Below are 24188 nucleotides of genomic sequence, written 5' to 3'. Positions count from 1 at the left end.
AAAGTTGATGATATCTGCCATTTATAGAACTAAAAGTTAGCGTTTGAATATTCACTAGAGTGCATTTATTGAGTACTGTTCACTGACCCATTTACTTTCCTTTCAGATGAGCACCGAATTGAGTATCATTAGTAAGGGACTTTTAAATATCTTGCGTTGTTTAGCTACTTTGTTTTTCAACGGACTCAATGATTTCCGCGCGTGATCGACCAAGCGGGAGTTCATCGAACGATCTGCAACTAATAAATATTTTACGATAGGCAAAATCAAAGCGAAACAAAAGCATATCGCGCGCATAATATTCGGCGAATTTGAGACTGTCGGTGCAGCTGGAATGACCAAAAGGAAGAGGGTTACTTCGGAATATCTTGTACCTCACATATTGATTGTCCTTGATCACTAATTATGCCAATTAACGTGGCAAAGCAACCTATTGAGACACCAATCAAACATCAATTTTTTCATTACGAGGCGTTACGATTGGCTGGTTTAGCCTCTTTCCTAATTGATACTTTGGTGTTAAATAGGGCGTGTCTGACGTCACCTCTAACCACGTGATTGGCCTAAGACGATACCGTACACCGCAATACGATGCAGAGTGAAATTTGTCCTGCTCACTCACTCTGGCCTGACAGGCCTTGATCAACGATGAAGATGGCGACAGGCCTCGAGTTCAGTGAAGAAGAAGATTTGCTCACTGATGAGACCATCGAGGAGCGGGATCCTAATTTCGTGGAGGAGAGATTTCGCGTAGACCGGCGTAAACTGGAGCAAATGCTTCAAGGTCAGGCTCAGTAATTGGAGGAACTCGTGATTTTTATTTACTCTCGACTCTATTTTGCTTAAATTATCAGCTGAATTTTGTCTTAATGTTTGCGATTTTTAGCTGCGGTAGCAGGATGTGGACAAACAGGCGAAGAGTTCTTCCAGAAGGTTAGAGGAGGTTAAATTATCGTTTCTAACTCGCTAGATAATTGCAGCTGTGTTTTAAATCGTTTTGTGGTGGTATGTGTCATAGATTATGGAAGAAACGGCAACCACGATAACATGGCCCTCGAAACTCAAGATCGGAGCGAAATCAAAGAAAGGTTAGTCAGTAAACAGCTCTTACGTTCGTCAAGGATAGCTTGGTTTGATTAAATTTCACTGGCTCGGAACAACTTATTTCAAACGAGAAGGGTGAAATGGCTCTTGCGCTTCGTTGACATGGTAGTGTGCTTTTAGCATGGGTCACATACTCAAACTATTGCAAACTGAAGTGGAAATCGTGATTGTTTTGATTCGTTTGAATAGCTGGCCCGTATTCCGTCGCAAACATTTAATAACATTTTTTAATTTGTTAATACTAATTGTCACAAATAGAAAATTCATCGAAATGAATCATTTGCTTTTATTAGTTCCTCGTGTCTCGAAGGACCTTGTTTTACCACTAATGATACCAGAAACAGCTTTTGTGTGGATTGAAGAAAAAAATTATTTTCTTTTGTGGCTAATTTCCTTTGTATCAAGCTTTTCTTTGGAAAGATAAGCATAGTAATTGCAGTTATTTTGTTATAAATAACTGTTTCTTCAGGCGGTCTCTGAGTTCGATGGTGCGAGACGAAAATCGCGTTTCTCTTTTCGATTGTTTTCTGACCCTTGCGTTTCCGGAAGGTGTGAAGTAAACTAAGAAATTTAGTGAGTCCTTCGAAAACTATGAAATCTATTGTTTCGTAGAGATAAACTGTAACTTTGAGGAGAAGGAGAACAATACTCTGCTGGCTCCATTTCTAGCTTGACCTGTTTTACATTCTCTTCTCAAGAGATACAGCTATTAAAACTCGAATCGACGGCGTAATATTAAATTGTATTTGGTTATCTTCCAGCATTGTTTGTTCCCTCGACCTATGCTGCTACATGTTTTGTATTCAGCTTTAGCGCTAGAAAGTTTAGTTGCATGTTAATTTTGTCGAAATTAGTTCTTTCTAATATCTTGCGTTCGCCTGAGCGCAGTATTGATCGGAAGGGCCCGTTATGGCACGCTCTGTGAAATTTCTTTTTTGACTGATTGTTGAGTGTCTAAACTCTATTCTGTTCTGGCCCGAGCGACTCACTCTTGTTTACATTGATAGTAAAAATATGTCCCGTTTTCTTCGGTGGGATTTTACCACGACAGCCCTTAAACGGTATTTTATTCGCGAAATCAATTAGGTTACGGATGTGGAAAGGATTGTCCTCTTCTGTTTTGTCGGTACCTCGAGTCATTCATGCATGTACGATCCTACTGGGAATATTCATTTCGGCGACACGCTTGCTGAAGCGAGTCACGCATGGTAACTGACCTCGTGCCCTTTGATTTATCTACCTTTTGTTGCTTACATTTCCCAGCACGAACGTAATAAACTCATGTCTCGACGGGAAGGATAAGCAAACACAATTATCGCAGAAAATATGTTCCTTCGCGTGTCTCTACATCGTACGACGCTTTACAATATCGTAATTGCTTTTGAATTCGTGTGGGATAGAAGGCGCGAGGTGAAATGATTTTGTTGTCGATATGTTTGTAGTTTCTTTGGGAAGATCGCGAGTCGCATGGGTTATTTGATAATGTTCTCTAAGTATTTACGACTTTAGTGAAGTAAACAATAGACTTAATTTGCATCGTATGACGTGAGTTCAAAGCAAGGAGCCGTGTTTACGAACTTACTCGGTACGTGTCTGATGATAAATTTCAAGTCGCGATTGAAGTGACCTCTCATTTGTGTTTGATTTGTATATTTTGATTTGAAAACCACTGGTAATTGTCGTTGCAAAATACAGAGTTTCTTTGTTTTGTGAATATCGAGGTATTGTGATGGCTAGCCATAATTATCGTGTAGTAACTTATGTAAACACCAGTTGAAAAGGACTTATGTTCCGCCTGAGGTGTGCAGTACATGCAGAAACTGGGTTAAGGCTTATCAGATCTTTAAAGTATCTAGTGATAAAGCTCAACCAGTGAGGAAGCCTTCATCATTGCTGTTGATAGTTTTATGGTATGGTTTGATTTCATATCAACCAATCTTTCCTTTCGTTGTATCTTTTGATGTGATTTTAAACTTTTGTTTTCTTTGAAAAATTAATAATTTGTTTTTACTGTTTAAATCTGAGGGATGGATAATTGGGTTTTTTGGATCATGAGATATAAGCAGGGTACTTAATGCTATCCAAGGCAGCATTTGAAAATTATCAAATCACAACATGTTGATAACATGGTGACAAATTTCATGGTAATTTTCATGGCAGTGGTACAGGGGAGACGGAGTCTGCAAAGTCTATGCAGATGCCTTTTTGCTTTTGAGTAAACAAGTAGTGTTGTTGACCTGACCCTGACACTTGAGCAACAAAGCCTAGCTGTGGAACTAATTCAAAGAATTCTTGCTTTACGTTTTTTTTAATCTATTTATATACCGCTCAACAAGTTATATAGCATGAAAGTTTATAGTACAATTTCAATTACAAAAATCCAAAGCATTATTTTTTAACTGTATCTTAGCATGAGCCAATGCTGCCAAATGATAATCTAATTAGTTATCAATTCCATTGTTGTCTAGAATACTTGTTTGCAAAACATAACAGTATACATAGCTGTCTCTCTGTCTGGATATTTTCTGTTCCAAGAAACAAAATTTCAAATATGATGAGGTCAAACAAACAGTAACTGTGTAATTCTGTACATTTATGTGTTGATTTAATTTACATTAAAAACTTGTAAGAACAACAACATTGACAAACAGGATTTATTCTAATGTATTATCCTAGTTGGTTTAACTACCTAGAGAAAAAGGAAAGAATAGCTTTCATTAAAAAAAAAAAGAAAGGAATCTTTGGATCCCTTTATAGATACTATTTCCCAAGCAGTTTGGTTCAAGATTTGAACCCTCGCCCGTATAGGAAAACACTCCTACAGTTAAATACATGGCTGTGGACTACAGATAGTACTGAGTGTAAAATCTGGATTGATGCAAAACAAAGAATAGACCTGTTACAGTATAATTGTCCATTAGTTAATAACTCTCAAAAAAAGGAGAATAATTCGGTCCTTTCAGTAGGTATGAAATCAAGATTTAGTTCTCCAGAAGAATGTTCCCCAAGTACTTTGTTATTGACTTTTGAAAGGACCGTCACTGATAACCAAAGGACAGGTGTATGACATTTCTTTTTGATGAAGTGCTCAACAATACAATTTTGACATGAAGCTTACACCAATGAGGTTTATTTGGTAACAAAAACTAGCAGGGCTGGCTATAAGTTTGAAAGTAGAGGACAATAATGGTAGGCAGCCAGGTTGTTGTGGAGACCATATAGTTTTTTCAGAATACGTGTAAAGTGGGGAACCAAATTAAGTCAAAATACCCCACATGTTCTATTTGCAGAAATTTTCTACCATGGAATTGATTCACCCTCGTAAATCTGTCACTTCTACTTGTAAATTATGGACTTGTTTCCCTTAAAAACTGGCAAATGGCAGCTGTACATAGATGGTATTTCCATAATTGTATATTTTTTTAATAAGCATATCATTAAGCTTGTATTACAATAAAGTAGCTGGTTTAAACTGACAGACTAAGTTGTTGTTTGGGTTGATACTGGATTTTATTGGTAGCTCTATAATTAGTCTGATAATGCAAATTAATTGTGAATGATGCTAATCAGTATACTTGTAATTCTGCTGTATTTTTTTATTCTGAATTATAAAATTAGCCTTAACTCCTCTGTAGTGGAATATGGTTTATCAGTAGAATGTAAACTGTTATCTGAGTAGTGTGCAGCGATAGAGCTCTTCAAAACAATTATAGGTACACTTTGGTAATTAACCCTTTAACTCCCAAGATCTGATTGTTAATTCTCCCCTCCAGCTGCTACACATTTTCTTTTAAATTAGTTATGAGAATTTGGTGCTAGATCAAGATAGCAGCTTCTATCTAAGAAGTTTGAATATTCTCATGACCTGTTTGCTGAATAATGTATGGATATTATTGGGAGAAGTTTCATGTTAATCACTTCTGGGAGTTAAAGGGTTAAAGCAAATGAACTGTGAAAATCTATATTTTACACTTAAAATGAGAAGTTCCATTCTCTCTGTGCAAGGTATGTTAGCTCTATCAGTCAATGAGTATTTCATCATTAAATTGATGTATTTTGAAATTATGTATGTTTAAATCTAAATAGGATGTGATGTTGTAGACAAGATTAAGAGCACTGAACAACTATAAGAAAAGATTTCATGATGAAAGCATTTCCCTTCTTCCTTGAATTCAGAATAAGAAACACACAATTTGTTAAAAAAATGCACCTTACATGTAATTTCACATATCTGCTTTTAAGTTTAAATCCTCAAGGAGAATTCATTTTTGAAACATTGCAACCACCCTGTGGTTGTAATGAGTCAGACAGCTTAATCCAGACCCTCTATTGTTAACCTGTTGGACCCTACACATGTTAGCTTTGGTCATGTTAAAATGTAGACTGCAAACTACAGACTGTGCAGACTGTGGAATTATTTGTTACTTACCAATTTGCCCTTCAATCCAGTACACCTATGATTTTACATTTTTATTTATCATCCTCACTGAAAAGCCTTATTTACAGAAGCTTCCATAAACTGTGTGTATGTATGTTTCATCTTAACAACATTGTCCTTTCAAAAAATGTGGGGTGCAAGTGCATGAATACAATGCAAATATAGTCTTGGTGAATATAGTCTCTTATCTTTGCAGAGGTATCTTTAGAGTATTGATTCAATATCAGCCAAAACATCATTTGGAGATTGTCATAAGTTATATGTTTATTTTTTGGTTGGTACAAAGAATGAACAGATCCCCTAGAACAAGTTGAACAGGTCCTCAGATATTATTTTTTTACTAAACGTACATGAAGTTTTGAGTGATTTTGCTGACCAGTTCCCATTTTGTTCCTGACCCTTCCCCACTTTATCTGTAGGTTCAGAAACCTTCTTATTTCCAAGTAAGGTTTGCTTTTTTGCTTGCAGCACTTTCTTTATTGTAAAGTTTTATGGGCTGTCTTGTGAAGATCCTGGTAATTATTTGCTTTGTCCATGCAGCCCATTCCTTACCACTTAATCAGTGTCTCTGTCCAAACAAATTACATCTACAGTACAGAAAGAAAGAGTTAACACAAGTATAAGACAAAAACTGAAATTCACATCAAATACAAGGGCAAATTAAAATAAACTTACCCTCATTGATCTCCACCTGTGCGGCATGAGGATAATCTCCATTTGCCAGACAAACTTGAGCCTGTGATTTCATCCAAATTGTTGCAAGGTAACATGAGCATTAAATGACTCATAGAATTATGTCATGTGGTGTCCAAAAATTTGAAACTGTTCCAATGTTACCAAAATAGTATGAAAAAGGTGTACAAACGTTATTCATATGCAAATCAGAGTTAGAAAAAAAAGCAAACAAAAAAATTGCTTGGTCTGCATGATCTGTAGTATGCTTTTTAACATGACTGTGTCAGCTTTCAGTTTGGTTTTCTATAGCAAAGTGTGAACAGGACTGGACAGGTCATCTGATGATAATTATTATTTGAATAGTTGAAAATTTGCAATTGAGTTTTTTTTTAATTTCAGTATTAGACTTTCTTGTGTGCATATTAAGTGCATGTGCTGCATTTACCTCTATTTAAGGCTATTAGATGAGCCAGATTGGTTGTTATCAGTGGTTTAATTTTTTTGTTTTGTTGTATTTAAAATAATATTGATCAAGAGGAATTTGGGAAGAGGGAAAGTGATATGTAATCAATTTTTTCAGATCCTCATATCAAAGTAGCAGGCTTACCAGACTCTGTGCGACAAGCAAAAGAGAAAGTCATGGCAGTCTTAGATACAAAGGTAGAATGTTTCCTTGTAATTGCTTTGTTCAGTTTCAATTTTGGTATTTTGGTCTTCACTAAAGGGTTGTTGGCAGACTGTTGATTTTGATGTTTACTTTCAACATTTAGTCAAACAGGGTGACTCTTAAAATGGATGTGTCTCACACTGATCACTCCCATATCATTGGGAAAGGAGGAGGGAATATTAAGCGAGGTAAGCCAAGTCCTTACTTAATATTCCACTGATTTCAATACTTTCCTTTGAAGCATTCATCAGATGTACACCACAAAAAAGAGTATCAAATGCAATCAGGGTAACATGCAATTTACATGAAAGTAATGACTCACTTTGGATTGAAATAGCCAAATTTAGTTTTACAATAACTTTTTGTCAAGCAGCTCTAGATATGATTAGTTAAACAAAGGAGGAGTTAGGCTGGCTTGTAAAAGTTTGGAAGGGGAAATCCAAAGGGAAATGTGTACAGTATATAACATGTATATGTCTCATGACTATCATGGAGTACATGTCTGACCTTCATATACACTAATCTTTGACCCTTTATTGTCCCAATCTGCTGTAGTATGGGATGTTGTAATCATCAAAACACCAGATCACAATGTGATTGTTGTCCTCTGAAGAAAGATCAAATCATGCCAATTTGCTCCCAAATGATTTCTTGTTTAGTCCTTGGAAATCCCAAGATCTGATTCTTAAGCATACTGTCATAGAGTGTTACTGTGAGTAGATTTTCATCCAAACTGTGAGATGTTATGGAAGAAACACTTTAGCTTATTAATTACTCTCCTGTTTTTGTCCTTGAATGTAGTTATGCAAGACACTGGATGTCACATTCATTTCCCTGACTCAAATAGAGGAGCTACCAATGAAAAGAGTAATCAAGTATGTTTTAAGTATGATTATGAGTTTCTTTTAAACTGTAAGAGACACATTCAATTGATGTTAGATATACAGTAGAGTGACAACCTTTTCATAAGTTGAAAATGCATTTCCAGGGCATGAAATTGCGCCTAATACAGGCACCAATGAGACTAAATTTTTCACTTTGGCAACCAAATCCTGAAAATTAGTTGCCAAATTGGCGACTAGAATGTTCCATCATAACCTTACCTAGAGATATAGTGAATTAAAAAGATTTGCAAAGACAAATCTGCGGCAAACTTCCTCGTTAAGTTTGCAAAACGCAGCAGATGCATCTCGATCGATAACTAGACGCCATCTTGGATTTAGGTGAGCTTAAACATTGCATATCATCCATCCTAGTGTCCCCTTTGTAGCACGTTAAAGATCTTTTCCCTAACTTAATTTCTAGAACGATGACAGCGTAAAAAAAAGGTTTTGTTTGTCTTTCAAAATGGTAACCAACTTTTTTTTGAATTGGCTACCACTTTGATGAATTTAGGAGCCAAGTGGCTATCAGAAAAAAAAAATTAATTTCATGCCCTGATTTCTGAGCTGAGGTATGTGCCGATATTAGGTTTAAGTTTTTTGGAACAACAAGTGAAGCTACATATATTCATGTTCTTGTGCTTGTCATGTCAGCCTATATGATTTACTAAATATTTTCATGAATGATTTGGAGTATTTTAATTTGGTAATGGTTATTTTTATATATTGATACATTTTTAATTAGGGAAATTCTGTAATTGCAGGTGTCTATTGCTGGCCAACCTTTAGGTGTTGAAAGTGCAAGACAGCAAATCCGGGTAATTAAGATTATGACTAAATGTTACTATGCAATCTTTGATCAAGAGCTAAAATAATTGTTTAATTTTTCTTCTCTCAGGATTTACTGCCTTTGGTTCTGACATTTGATTTACCCTTGAGTGGTAGACTACCTACAGATGCCAATTCACCAACTATTCAGCATATAGCCCAAACCTGCAACGTCTCTATTTCTTTCAAACAGGTGAGCAAAGGAAAATATTGGAAGGTGATGAATGCAAAAATCTCTATTTGGCTTAAAATATTTAAATTTACTGTGTATGTGCTGCGTGTCCTTTAACATAATTTGCTCACAATTTTTCTCAACCTTTGCTCAGAAAACTGTCTGCTTCCTAAATTGGTTATTTGTCCATTGACAATTATCAAAGGAGGGGGTCGGTATCACAATTTATTCATTTGTTTTGTTCTTTTTCAGAGACCTAGAGCGGGAAATCAAACGGCAGTTATAAGAGGATCACAGCAGCATATAAGTGGCATAAAGGTTTGTATGAATTAGCAGCATTTGTGCAAAAACAGTATTTTCAGTGTTTTCTTTTGCATAACATATTTTGTTTAAACATTTTTGGTGGAGGACTATCTGCAAAATATTCATGTTCAGGCATAACAAATGAAGAGCATCTAGTAATGGTCACTAGTACATGTGTAGGTTCATTGTCATAATCATTATTATGACAGTGAGGATAATTAGAAATGATATTGTTATATCATTATAATCATTATTGTAATCTTTGTCTTTAAGAACAAAGGACATGTAGATATTTAAGGACATAAAGTGCATGTGTGAACCCCAGTCCATCCTTTTCTCAACCCTCCCCCTTAAAAAGACACCTTAGCAATGAAGTGTATCCTTCCTTATAGACTGGGTATTAATCACCAGAAGCATTTTGTTCCTTCAACATGTAGTGTTGCTCTTGCTTGATTTAATCATATTCACTGTGCATACAATTTTTAGCCTATGGTTGCCAGTAACTGGAAAGTCTAAGTCAATCTTTTTATGGTAAGGTGATTAAAATATTTTATTAGAGCCGGTACATGTGGTTTTTTATGTTTTTTGTCTATGTTCTCAGGATGCCATTGCCCATCTTGTTGGACACTTGACAGCAAAAATAGCTGTAAGTATGACATTGTGTACAAAATTGATAAATTATAATAAATATACGTTGTAGGAAGCTGTGTCCAAAAATTTTTGTTACATCTAATCAATTTGCTCTATGGTAGTCCAGTTGAAAACAGGAAATGTCACTATGAATTTTACCTGTTAACTCTGATATGATAGTACAAATTTAAGGATGCTATTAACATCATTATGTATACATGTGTGTTCAGTCTTCAGTTCCAGTGAACATGCAGATAGATATTGCACCCCAGCATCACTTATTTATAATTGGAAGAAATGGTATTAACATCAAGCAAATCATGCAAAGGACAGGAGCAAAGTGAGTTTTGTGTGTAATGCACAAAAAACTAACTTAAGCTCTGCATTTTACTGTGTTGTGACTTCAATTTGTTTATATTCACTCCTCGATATTTTTATGTCTGAAGTTCTTTATTTTTTATTTTTTTTAAAGATTGAATGTTTGTGATATGTTGATCTGGTGCTTACTTTGCAAATCATTTTCAATTTTTTTGGTTTCAATTTATTCAGTTATTTCTGTAGTTTGTGAAAAAAGCTCAATGCATATGCCCCTCTTCCCATGTTTTCAGTCATGAGACACAAGTAAGCCATACCCCCCAAGCAGCCATATAATAAACTATATTTCCACCTTCAAAGAAATTATTTCATAAGGAGTGCCAATACAATGTTGCTAGAAAATTCTGAGCTTGAAAAGTTACAGAATTTTTTATCCCTCCTTCTCATCTCTTTGCAGTATTTTATTTCCTGATCCTAATGGCACACAAAGGAAAGGCACAGTATTTATTACTGGAACAGTTGATGCAGTCATTGAAGCAAGATCACAGCTTATTGTAAGAAGAACGCCTTAAAGTGGTTTTATTATTTTAATTGAATGACAATACATGTACATTCTTCAAAATAGATGGAATTTGTCCTTTTATTACCTTTGTCCAATCCTGGATAATTGAGTAAGGCATAAAATTTGTATGAAATCCTGAATTGATTTTTATTCTATGATCCAATATTTTTTTAGGATTGTCTTCCCCTGATATTGATGTTTGATCTACGAGAGGAAGATGGAGATCCAGATATACGTGAGAGTCCTTCTTACTGAAAATAGATTTGACATTGACTGACAAAACTTTTTCTCTCAAACGTGGGGTTTGCATGTACAAATCTCTTACTTGTTCTGACTGGACACAAATGTTGTTAACACTAATATTTCTTACATAAAATTTACATGTCTGGTATTTTTGAATTAGAAACAATGCTCTTTTAATGAATTTGTAGGAATAAAGCTAACAATGCTATGTTCTGTTTGCTCCAGCAAATTTGAATAAAATAATGGAGGCATATGATGTGTTTGTCAGTGTAAAACCAAAACCCAAGCAGCCAAGCAAGGTAAGCAAATGAGGCTTAGTATTGCATGGATTATTGATGTGGAGAGAGGGTGGAGTTTGGTCTACTGGCTGCTACTGTACATAAATGTACAAGTCAAATCATTGCACAAATGATGTTATGTAACTTATACACATGCACACAGATAGAATGGTCTTAAAGTGCTTTGAAACAGTATTTAGCATATGATTCTAAAATTTCTGTTTCCTACTTTTTCTTTGTTTAACCCAAAGTGAACCATGTCATAAATTTTTGTAAACTGTAAATGTTTATTTGCAGTCTGTGATTGTGAAGAGTGCAGAAAAAAATGTTGCAAGGATGTATCTTGCGAGACAAGAAATTCTAGGACTGGACGGAAATGAAAATCTTGCTGTATCATCAACAATCTCAACATCAAGCTCAGTTGATCATGGCATTCCATCCCCAGACAATATGTCAAGAAATTACTTCAGTAAGCTCAGCCTCAGTTCGTCACCACCAGGTTACCTATATGACCACATGAATGGACACACAAGTCCCATGTTGAGTCCTATTGATCCAGCATCCAACAATCCACATCCATGGTTTGCCTCAACCATGGCTCCATCATCACCCACAATCTCGAACATGATTGGTGGTTTAGTGACCCCACCAATGAATCCTCTTATGAACCGCTCAACAACTTATCCAAGCAATCCACCACCTCCCCCTGGCCTTGGTCCACCAGTTACAATGTCTTCTATGCATAACAATGTTCCGGGTGGTTATGTTTTAAATTATTCTGGATCTCTGCCTAGTTCAGATGGATACGTTGGCGGCATGAGTATAGGTAATAGTACCATTAACTTACCATATGGGGTCATCTGCCATTGTTGTTAGAAATAAATTTGCTGGTTATGAACATTTTCCTGGCCTGTGAATTATGACTGAAAATGATTTTCAGAGTAAAAAAAGCAAGAAATACAATTAAATTTGAACATGTGTAAACCTTATATGGGAAGACTAAGATATTTTTATGTCCCTTTAATGGAGGTAATTGTAGTGGAAGTAAGAGTTGATTGCAGTCTAAAGTTATATCAGTTATTTCCAGCATTGAAATTACGCATCTTGCTGAACTGAGCATTGAGATTACTGTTGCAGATGATATACTTCTGACATCAGTTATAAAATTAATATTTAAGTTCAATTTTGCGGTGATATTGATTAGAAGTTTGTTTCAAAGTTACCAAAACTAGTGAAGTTGTCGACCTCTCATGGCGATATTTGATTTGTTTACAATTAGGAGCAGAGCAAAGTCATAAATCACAGAATCACTTGAGTCGAAGAACCACTAGTCCTCAAGGACAAAGAACACCAAGCCCTGATGACAGACAGAGTTTGAATGGCAGTCCTATGAGACGAAGCTCTTCTGGAAGTTTGAGTCCAAGAAGTCCTAAGTGTACTAGTCCAATGACTGTTGAGGATGATGGTAAGTCTATTTCATCTGTATAAAATAACTTTTTCTCCACGCGAGGTACATTTTCTTTTCGTCAGATATCGGTTGCTTAGCAAGTCGGTTTTTTTCTCCATTCTCCATTTTGACTTTTTGGGTAAAAAGTTGCATGTTTGACGCAACTTGGTAACCTTCAACGGCGTAAATACCAAGAGCCAAATACTGAACCAAACTCTAGTAGAATTTTGGCATTAATTAAGCATGCTTGCATGTGTATTTAGCCTTCAGGATTTGTAATTAAGCGCTTCTTTTGACTTAATGAGAATTATTCACAAAGTAGCCTTATAGAGAATAGTCTGCAAGCTTTAAATTTATTCAACGAGTGTTATTTCGATATTTCAACTATCGCCAGCAACTGACCGTGAAGTGGCCGATAGTTTTCGTGGTTCATTAGTATCTCATCGTTTTTCAAAGTTTGCGAGTTGTCCTAGGAAACACCAGAGGAAATATTTTTAAGAATGAAGAGATAACAAAAACTTACCAGTAAAATAGTGCTTGGAAAACTGCGCCACAATTTTGTTTTGGTGTTGTTCTAGCCGGTTGTTAGGGAAGTGTGCTCGCGTCACTTTCCCGCCGAAATAGGGGTCGCTGATTGGCCCGTTTTTTCGGGCCCAGTCTTGCGTTGCCACAGGTTTCCTTGGTATAGCGGAGGGTACACACAAAACTCAGTCAGTCCTAACTATTGGCTAACGTTGGAACAAGTCTAGAAAATAGACAATGAGAGCCAGGATAAAGTTTGTAGTTGTTATGACAATAAGCAAACGTTTAATTACAGACGGAAATGACTTTCTATGTGTTTCGCTGAATTTTTAGCCCCTTCTTTAACATAACCCGCGAAATTGCTAATGTATGATTTCTACTGCGGCTACTGCGTGTTAGCATGGCATCGTGGTTTTATTTTGAGTCTGGAAATAGAAGTTATTTGTATGGGAAAAGCAGCGAACTTTGAAACCAATACTTTGTTCAAACGCAGAGAGCAAATTGAGGACTTTTGTAGAGTGAAACTTCTTGACATCAGATTGACCGATGTATTGATTTGTTCCTTCACAGCAAATCATAACAGCGTGGCCAGCGGAAATGACCTGACTGACTCTATCGTAAGTAACAAAGACTCACTGAACACGCAGTTAACGCACTGAGAACCGAGATACACACACCAGTCAACGTAGACTTCTGAAGAACCCTTAACCGGCCATAAACTCACTACTTTTAAGCTTACTCTTGTCATACTTAAAGTATACTTAGGAAACTGATTCATGAGAACCATAAACAAAGTTGTACGCTTTACTGCTTTCTATTTCGATTCATAAACTTAACAACACTTTAGCAGTGTAACTGAAATACGGTCAAACGGTCAGAGAAATAAAACCGCAAAGATAGACGGCCCACAGTACTGCTGTTGATGAAGCCAGATTTCTTCTTTAACAAGAACAGACAGACTAAACTGACTGTAAACTTTAGAATGCACAAATGACATTTGCGGAGACGACCATTACGAAAAAAAAAAAAACAAAAAACGAAACGACAGACATTTTGGAAGACGGACAGACAGACAGAGAGGACGACATACGTATTGGTAGTGGCTACAGCTCTGTGTAAATACTTATACTGGCATCCTGACATAATTCAACATCTGTAGAACTGGTAAAAAATGAAATACTCACAACACTTACTGGAATGTCATGTCAATAAGACTACGGAGACGATGAGAGTAGAATGAAGACAGACAAACGGAAACGTACAAAAGAATGGATAGAAGAACGGTCGGACCGACAGACAGTATAGTCAGACAGAAGATAACGGCACATTGGTACGGACGGACAGCCACAGGCAACCTTACAGAGAGACAAAAAGACAAAACATTTAGCAGGAATGTGGCAATACCAAGGTGATATGATTTTGCAAATATTGGTAAGTAAGGTATTACAGGATAAGCAGGTCAAAGGAGCTCTTTCGGTTTAGTAATAAAAACTCAGGCAGACGGACAAACAAACTACAGACGGACATTTAGATGCGGACAGATAGACGTAAAGGCAAAGCCACCTGAAAAAGTTTTGCTCCTGGCAACTTAAACTCATGCATGGCGCATGGATATCGCGGCCAGCTATGAAAGTTTTGAATAAGATTTAAGCTTAGTAATCTCACGTCTTTTTCCAGCCGTATCACGACGCTAAGACGCACGGCAGTAATGATGGAGCCCTAAACCCAGTTGGTATGTAATAAACTCCACAGTGTTCTAGGTCAAATGCACATGAAGTCTCCTAGAAAAAGCGAAAAATAAAACGAAACAAAACGTTACAGAATAAGGAGAAGCTTGCCGCAAATAACAGGGAAACAAAAACTTCGTCCGTTCATTTGAAGGGAAATTTGCGTCAAAGTATGATCATTAGATGTTGGTTATCCTTTTTCTATAAGCGATAGGGAGATTCATTGTGTACCATGTAAACTTTACAGTATTTTTGTGTCATTTATTTCAGGATCCTCAGTCACTCATGGTTCTAAAAGACAAACTGTTCAAATATTTTCTGGTGCAAAAAATGTTAGTCTTCGGTGAGTAACCTGGTTTTATAATTTCTTTCCTGGTTTTTCTCTTACTGATTCAGCTGTGTCTCTTTTTTTGGCAGTAATAGTACGTCAAGTCTTAACTCAGATCCCAGTGAATCAGATGACAGCCTTAGTTCGTCTTTATCGCTGTAAGTTCAAATACTTATCCTTTGTTGAATGAAATTCTTAAGTGTTGCATTCTGAATTCCTACCGCGCAGAGTTACATATGATATTGTTTCGCGCATGGTGGCTTAGCTTATGCTATAATCTCGGAATTCACCAGAGTGTTAAATTGTTATTTTCTGGAATAAGAGATAAGTGAACCATCACTCAGGGCGTGAAATTAACTTTTTTTTCTGATAGCCACTTGGCTCCTAAATTCTTCAAAGTGGTAGCCAATTCAAAAAAAGTTGGTCGCCATTTTCAAAGACAAACAAAATCTTTCTTTACGCTGTCAGCGTTCTAGATAGACCCTCCAAAATTAAGTTAGGGAAAAGATCTTTAACGTGCTACAAAGTGGACACTAGGATGGATGATATACAACGTTCGGGCTCATCTAAATCCAAGATGGCGTCTAGTTAACGATCGAGATGCATGTGCGACGTTTTGGAAACAAACTTAACGAGGAAGTTTGCGGTGGATTTATCTTTGCAAATCTTTTTAATTCACTATATCTCTTGGTAAGGTCTGATGAAACGTTCTAGTCGCCAATTTGGCGACTAACTTTCAGGATTTGGTCGCCAAAGTGAAAAATTTAGGCGCATTGGCGCCTTTATTAGGCGCAATTTCACGCCCTGTTGCTTTGTTTGCAGCAATAAAAAAAGTTATTGTTGTTATTAACGTAACCATGATCATATTTGAAAGGACTTATTGCTGCTCCAAGATATTGTATACTCGAATGTGGTAACCTACCCCCCCTCCCCCCCTTCCCCCCTTCCCCCCAACCCCCTTTTTTGTATTTTATTGTTTATAAAGTCGAGTAGCGCAAAAATATCCTTGCGGGTTGACTTCAACCACATAATATTTATAATTTCACCGAGAAACAAAGGACTACAGTTTTTTTTCTTCATTTAGTGCAAGTGGTTCTCTAATATTATGAAATATTATATTCTTCAGCCTGCAGCAGCTCCTACCAAATACCCCCATTCAGCCGGTAAGATACCTGTTACAGGTTCTCAGGGACTGCTTGAAAATTTGTTTTAAATTACTTGTAGCTTCCCAGATGTTTCTGTGTTTTTCCATGGTTTGTTTCTTATTTTTGAAGTTTGTTTTCCTTCCTTTTGTTTTTGTTGATGCTTTCTTTTTCAGTACAGTGCGATAATTTGCATATTTCTCCTAACACTCAGCTTTTACTGATCAACAGGCTGCTCGTTACGACTATTTGAAGTCCAAGGCGACCGTAGGTAATGCTACTTAACTTTGATTAGATTTATCTTTGAATATTTACTAGGCGCCAAACTGTTACTTGTAACTTAACAAAACAAAAACATTCACAACATTTATATTTTAACTAAATTACAAGACTTATGAAACAACTGCAGTTGATTATCCAGATGAAAATCTACGACTAAGCCAGTATGTCAAAAACAGAGATGCAACGCTTGCTTGAAAAAACGTTTTTTCAAAGTCTTCCTTAAAACTAGGCACATTTTATATGGTATCCAGTCAGTGTTTCATTGTTGTAAGACAAAACAGGTCTCCCATCTAGTACATAGTCAGTTTTAAAGCGTCTTAAATCCAAAACTAAATTAATCTAATGAAACTCAAAGCAAAAAAACAAAAAAACAAAAAACAAAAAACAAAAAATGCTCGGGGAAACGCTAGTTACCAAGTCGAGATTGGTTACAGCTTTACGTCTGTTTAGAAGAGAGATAAGCGCGAGTTTTTGAGACCAATCACAAAGTGAAGGAAGCGAAACCGAAACAATCCTGGATTTCTTTACATGGAAACAGAAGTCAAAGTTACTTCATTTTTATTTGAGGTAAGATGTACTGAATTAATGACTCCAGTCTTTCTTTGTCAGCCATGCAGAAGAAAGTTGTTATGAACGAAGTGAGAACGCCTACAAGCCATTGGAGTGGTCTTGGATTCTCGAAATCAATGCCGGAATCAGCAATTAAAGAATTAGTAAGTAATAGCACTTACACTGATAGCATCAACCTTTTTAGCTTTAAAAATGAATTAGGTTATTTTGACCAATATTCACTCATTTTATTCACGGTTGTATGGTGATCGAGGAACATAGACTTTCGCGCATTTACAGCGCCGACCTTAATACAAATTTTCATAGTCAGTAGGCGTTCCGTTCCGTTTGCAAGAGTTGAGGTGAAATTTCGAGCGTGCAACCGTTTCCATGCGTGCTTCATATTGGAATAAGTAATTTTTCATCATGGAAAGTGTGGTTCCTTCGATAGCTCAGTTGGTAGAGCGGAGGACTGTAGACTTTGCTATGATATCCTTAGGTCGCTGGTTCAAATCCGGCTCGAAGGAGGTTTTTTCCAATACTATTTTCTTCTTTACTTTCTTTACAATAATTTTGGTCATTAATAAGAAAACCTAAAACACTAGCTTGAGTTAGCTTTCAAAAGAAACTATTCCACAACTGGAATTGTCAAAATTATCACTTGTTACCATTTTTGTTCTTCTTCAGCTTGATTTCAAGGCCCATACCAAAGGGAATCTATTGCCGTACAATGGATCGATTAATGGAAGTTTTGAAGTGAGTTTTTATGGCCCTTTTTTTTTTTTCGTGATTCTGCAACTTGATAACTTTATCAACCCGGCAACCTTAAATCTCTCCTTAGATAAGCGATTCGTGGAGACACTCCCTATTAGACAGACACTAATACACAGAGTAGACACTCCATGTCAGAAAGAAGATTCCACTGTGACGAAGAAACTTTCCGCCTCTCGTGCAAAAACATATGTCATGAAATGTTCGATTTCCCTATTTTGTTTGAAGTCTTTGATGAATATGTTTTTTAATTATTTATTAGGCTACCGATACATCTTCGCTGTTCAGCTCTGGTCCAAGAGAATCGCGAAGCAGAAGTGGATTTGAGGTTTGTATCATTGTTTGCCGGCTCCCACTTCATGTTCATCTACAGTGAACTTTCATAGATTCAGGCTGCAAGTCGGGCTGGTTTTCGTGTACTTTCAGACGAATGCAAGTCACGTAAGCGGATGGAGGTGTGACTCCTTTGGCTCGGGTTCTAACCACATGCACTGATGCGTTTTCAGAACTGTCCGTTCTCATCTAAAACAAAACGAAGCCGAACATTTTCACCCACACTAGCGTTTTGCTAATTTGCTGTAAACTGTCCCCAATACAACGTTTTCAATTACAAAATGTATACACTTCTGATGATTTACGCTTTCGATATTTACGACATATCAGCAGCGTTGCTGTTTTTAGTTGGGGTGCTGGACGTTGAATCTGCCTCTGTTCTTATTTCAATTTGTTTTGTCATTCTCTTGCAGTCTACGCTAAGACCAGAACGCCTTGACGAAGAAGAATTGCCTGGTGAGTTAGCTTTTTAGGTAGCTTGAGGAGAGCAAGTGTAGCCCGTTGTCAGACGTTTTTGAAACTAAAAAAAAAGTTGATATCCGTGAAAAATTTGCGCGCTTATGATGGGTTGAAAACGAGTGCGTTCTCATGTAGTACGATTGTAAAGCTGTAACACGAGTGCAAATTGCAAATAGCGCGCGCACGCTTTTAAAATTGCGTCCGTCTTGTTCAAAGACTACAAATTGCCCTCGCCCTGCAGGCAATTTTTTTGTCGTTGAAATATTTACTCGTGCTTATTAACACCAAATTGCACTCGAAATCATGTTGTTACCTGTGTAAAATACATCGCTTATCCTTTACCGACTTTGATATTAATTACATTTTTCCTTTCTGTAGCTGAATGTAGCAGACCAGGAACCATTGGCTCAAGGAGGAACAGCTGTTCATCCACATCCTCTTCAACTTGTTCAGGTGCGACCTGAAATTGCTTGTGACAAAGTTCTTTGTTTGAATTTTTTTTCTTTTCTGGTTCTCAAAGTCTCTCTATTAAGTGTCGTTTTACCTGGAGGAAATTACGCGAATTCATCTGCCATAATGCGCTAAAAGTGTATCTTACGATTGGCAGCACTCCAGCTATAGTATACTTAAATTGCCGAAAAAAATTACACGAAAATCGATTCAAATGCCAATGTTGTATTCTTTTCCGCGTACTCCTTTGCTCTGATAAAGTATGCACGAAACAGCACGAAAGTACATTTATTCACTCAGAAATGCATATCTGAAGCTTGAATATCTTCTCATCTGCCCTTAAATACAGTTCTGAATAGGTCATCGCCGATAAGTTATTTTTCTCTCGTAATTATTTATTATGATTCTGTGACCCTCAGATCTTCGGGACCTGTTTGAGAAAGTTGGTCTTGAAAAGTACCTGAGGACCTTCCAAGAACAAGAGGTAGGTTCCACCACAAGCAAGTAAGTTACATTTACTTGCTTTCTCATGCAAGAACAGCAAAAACCTAAGTATTTTCCAGATGTTTCGCAAAAGTTTCTTTTCCTTCAAGTAACCTTACTACTTCATAGTTTCCTTTACTCTAATTGTGTAATTCTATTCCTCGGAATATGCAAACGGATGAGATTTTTGGCCTATCGTGCAAAATTCCACCAGCGCGTGATATTTGAGGCCCGGTATATTAGATCATTCAGTGAAAAAGGAAAGAGAGAGAAGCTGATTTTTTTTTTTAAGTATAGCGAATACTATGAAGGCTTTATCTCAAAGACAAATTTTGTGTTCGCGAAGGTTGACTTGCCAACGTTCCTGACTTTGACGGACGACGACCTTAAGGAACTGGGAATAGCTGCTTTTGGCGCGCGGAGGAAAATGCTTCTGACAATTCAGGGTGAGTTATTGGTACTGTCACTGAACAGGAAGTGATACTTTCTTTTTATCAAGTTTAGTCGCTACTTTAACCAGAAGATATGTGCCTGACCTACGCTTTTAGCAGACAACGTATGAAATTTATTCTCCTGAAAGCTTCATTTGCAAAGTTATTTTAAGTTATTCAAAGGCAGCTAGGATATTTCTTGCTTAACTTGTTTCTCAACTTGTTTTCGGTACTCGGTATTTAGTGGGAGCTCGTAGAATCACGACAGTTATCGTGTTTACCTCTAGCTAATTTTTCAACCCTAGCAAAAAGGTGCGTTCAATGCGTCAGTTAAACACCTACTACAAGTCGCTCTCGTGCTAAAAAGTGAACGTTTCTAGATTCTAATGCGATTGCCATCCGCTTTTCGTGTCCTGCCTTTGAGTTCATATAAGTTTTATAATCACCAAATAGTTATCGGGCCTGAAAAGTTCTTCTTTTACTGAGTTACTTCAATATCATTGGAAGTTAGTGCAAAAAAACTGCATGATATCTTCCGAAGTTTTTCTCTCTTGTGGTCTTCTGTATATCCTATCCTCAGGATGTCAAGTTACTCTATTCTCCCTCAGGAGAGCTTCACATCTCTAAGAATGGCTGGGAAATAGACTCCAGCGCACGTTTAAAGGCTTTGGGTAAATTTCTATACGCACATTTCTACATTTTTCGCGAAGACAAATGCTTGTCAGGATATACTAGTGAGATCCTCCGCTCCTATTTGCAATCCGAGGAACAAACGATTTGTTTCCTATGCTAATCGTCTTTGATTAACTTTCGTCTCGCAGACCTGAAAATGAAACCCAGCCATGAAATAAAACAACCGAGTTCCGACTCCACGGACCGTACTGGACCCTCGGGAAGCCTTTTTTCAGACAATGATTTTGGCCCTCTCCCATTCTGCAGACGACATCAGATTGGAATTGCAAGTAAAAGTGGGAAATGGTGACCTCCTTGAAAGCTTACCTTACTTAAAATATGTACTGTAAGTATGTTAGAAGAGAGTTGACATGACTTACTTATTTCCCTGTGTTTTTAAAGCAATTTTTGTGACTCGTAAAGGAAGTTACTTAAAATTCGCTCTTAGAGAAGACTTAAGAACTATTGTGCTATTTTTTAAGGGTGTTCTTAGAACTAGCATTTGCTAGGGTAAGTTAGTCAAGGGCCGCCTTAGATATAAGAGTGCGCTCGATCTGACTGAATGGGAGAAATTATAATGGGATTGCCGTTTATCAACCCTATGTGCGCAGATAAATTATACCAGAGAAAACCAAGTAAATTATCTAAAGCAACGAACAATTTTGGTTGGGCTGCTAACATCCAACCGGTGCAGAGGTTGTAAATAATACACGTTATTGCAGAAAACGGATTTAGCATTATATAATTATCTAATTTATAGTTTGTGTGCACGTTAAGTTAATTATACAGGAGAGTGAACTACACACTTTTCTCTCAATTCGTTTGTGTTGTGAATGTAACTGATTTTTGCCATTTTCGCGTAAAACAACTTTCCTGCAGCATACGAGAGATTTAGCAGTTGGCAAGATGTTAAGCAAGTTTGTTTCCAAGCTTCGCCGGCAAAGAATTTCGAAAAGTTGAGTGGTAAATTAGGCTTTTTCAATGGTTAGGAAGGGGTGGGGTGGTCAACAATTGGTTAGGGGACGGGGGCAAGAGACGTTTAGCAAAAAATTAAATTTAAGGTATGGTGGACCCCCCCCCCCCCCAAGCAAAATTAGTATTCTTCCTTTTCTGATTTCTAAGTTCACTCTTCTGTTTAAGGTTACTTAATTAATATTATTCGAAGTTTGGTAGATATACGTAAAAGAAAGGAGAGGTTTTAAATTTATTGGGAACAAGATTTAAATTAAGGAGCTTCAGACTTCCGTCAGATGCATATTAATTTTATAGAAATTTGTGAGACTTTTTATACTCATGAGGAGTGAATCCCTTGGGTTTTTAAACATCCTTATCTCGAAAGTACTGCGATTTGAACACGTACTTACACATGTGTTTTAACATGTTTTCCAAATTTTGAAACACTCAATTCATGAATTTGACGAGGACAGGGAAACTGTTGCTAGTACACAGCTATTGAAATTCATTTGTCAACTGCGTGAACACATTATATACTTACCATTCATCGCGTGGCACATAACTTGTGCAACCTTTGAAAGTCGCGGAGCATTACATTTTCAGGGCAGTTTACATTAACTAAGAGAGTACCAGTCTTTAACCGGCTGTAACTGTTAAATTTCTCTTTTATTTTTCAAGTCAAAACTACTATCGATAGAAGTAACTAAGTTTCTCTATTGCGGGCTAAGAATTGGTTGAAATCGTCAGCGGTACTTGCCGTAAGATCCCCACTCTGGTATTGCATAAACAGACTTGTTTTAACGGTCCAAAATATAGACAAGAACCGTTTTCGTGTGCTTATTCCCCGGAAATGTCTATATTGTGTATTTTATGTTCTGGCGTCGTACACAACGGTTGTGAATTGACTTTAATTATTAATTTTTTTTTTTAACAAGAGGCAGATCGTTTTGTGACATTTCTGACTAGTGTGACAGATGAAAGAAACGCAAGTCTAAAAAAATTGGCCTTGTTTTCTATATGCGATTTCAACTCTTCTGAGCCCTCTAAGCATTTGTTTCCGAAGCAATGGCTTGAGTTCTCAACGCTTGAGGCGTGGTCTTAGTTAGCAGAGATACCAGTATCCCACTATTTACAAATTACACTTCACGAGAAGCCCATTTTTAGTCTTCATTTAAACAAACAACCGTGAAAAAATTCAAAAAGAGAAAATGATAAAAATTTATATAAAACATATTTAGAGACAAGGTGGAAATTACTGGAGGCAGAAATTTTGCTGCAGTCACACAAAAAAACAAAAGTAATTTTAATTGTTTAGTAAAGATTGTCAACTTTTTAACGTATTGGACTGATTTAAAGACTTGCATGTTTAAGCTAGTGCATGTAAATGAATTGTATTTAACAGTAGTGGTGAAGCAAAGCTTTTCTTCTCATAGAATGGTGGAAGTTTGCTCAATAACGCCTTGCTGTGTGTTTAATACTTCAAAATATTGAACGAGATCATTCTCAGAAAAAAAAGAAAAAAACGAAAGAATCAGACAATGACCGGAAATTTGAAGAAGCGTGCGTTTATTAACAATAGCGTTTATTGGTAGTCATCGGACGTTTCCGACAACTGATCGAAAATTTCCGGAGAGGATTTTCAATGCCCGTCACAATAAGGAGCCTAAGCATAGACGTTTTTGAGACGAGAAAAGCTGCAGAAGTTGAGAATTATTTTCCTTAGCTGGAGCTTACAACAGATGTTTTTTTTTTAACTGTATGCATTGAGATGCTAAAACTGTTTAAAGCTTTGCAGTCGGTTCCTTGATGTCGAAGCGTATTTGATCGGAAGTCGTTACTTCCTGGCGGCGTACCTGTCTCAGAAACGTCCGCGCTCGGTCTTTTGTAACAATATCAAATAATTACCGACCAGAATCGAGTTTGATTTACCGCAGAGTACTCAGGACAAGCTTTCTATCTGGCCATTGTAGAATATACTAGCTGCGTAACAGAAGCTGTGCATAGAAAGTATTACATTCTAAATTGTTTTGTTTTTTTTTTATCCAGGCAAGGCGCCTTCAGATTATTTTTGAAAAATATTTTATGTTAATTATTCGTTTGCACACAAATCATTGTGAAGTGTAAGAATTACACACACGGTTGACTTTCACTTTTTGGTTGATTGCACAAGTTTGAACAATTAACCCGTTCAGCCCTTTCTTTTATAGTAGCTTCGTTTCATTACTCGTAAAGTTTGATGAGATTTTAAAGATGATTAGCTTCGTAATTCTCAAAATTATTATTGAAAATTGATGATGATCAACGAACGGGGCTGATAGGGTTAAGAACTGGAATTGTTCACATTACGCCCTGTTGTAGAGGGCAAACTATTTGTACTTCACGGCAGAACCATTTCAATGAATGTGCAGAGGTAATTTGAAAGCTATACGTTTGATGGTGCGTGACAGCGTAGCCCTGTAACAGAATAAATATTTTTGAAACGTAAACAATTGTCCCCCTGTCCGTGTCTGTTTACCGCACAAGCCATTGCAAGAAACTTTGC

At 36.8% G+C, this 24188-nt stretch overlaps 1 protein-coding gene and 1 non-coding gene across 2 annotated transcripts; both read left to right on the top strand.

The window, feature by feature from the left end:
* The first annotated feature begins 573 nt into the window (after positions 1 to 573).
* Positions 574 to 24135, top strand: LOC131799400 (protein bicaudal C homolog 1). The gene is made up of 30 exons (XM_059117123.2): positions 574 to 784; positions 887 to 933; positions 1019 to 1088; positions 6798 to 6877; positions 6988 to 7072; positions 7686 to 7759; positions 8530 to 8583; positions 8664 to 8786; positions 9018 to 9083; positions 9670 to 9714; positions 9929 to 10038; positions 10471 to 10567; positions 10750 to 10810; positions 11044 to 11117; positions 11394 to 11922; positions 12376 to 12561; positions 13636 to 13682; positions 14743 to 14797; positions 15063 to 15135; positions 15210 to 15278; positions 16247 to 16283; positions 16494 to 16533; positions 17154 to 17257; positions 17781 to 17849; positions 18127 to 18192; positions 18611 to 18653; positions 19035 to 19109; positions 19526 to 19590; positions 19936 to 20035; positions 20842 to 24135. Exons 1-30 carry the CDS (start codon positions 649 to 651, stop codon positions 21000 to 21002), a joined length of 2841 nt encoding a protein of 946 aa, XP_058973106.1. The 5' UTR covers positions 574 to 648; the 3' UTR covers positions 21003 to 24135.
* On the top strand, positions 17535 to 17620 carry Trnay-gua (transfer RNA tyrosine (anticodon GUA)). The gene is given in 2 exon segments: positions 17535 to 17571; positions 17585 to 17620. It is a non-coding gene; the product is annotated as a tRNA-Tyr (tRNA).
* Positions 24136 to 24188: the final 53 nt, after the last annotated feature.

The sequence above is a fragment of the Pocillopora verrucosa genome, chromosome 3, assembly GCF_036669915.1.
Source record: "Pocillopora verrucosa isolate sample1 chromosome 3, ASM3666991v2, whole genome shotgun sequence".
NCBI classification, from domain to species: Eukaryota; Metazoa; Cnidaria; class Anthozoa; order Scleractinia; family Pocilloporidae; genus Pocillopora; species Pocillopora verrucosa.
The sequence above is the reverse complement of the archived record's forward strand: the minus strand, read 5'-3'. Positions and strand labels throughout refer to the sequence as shown.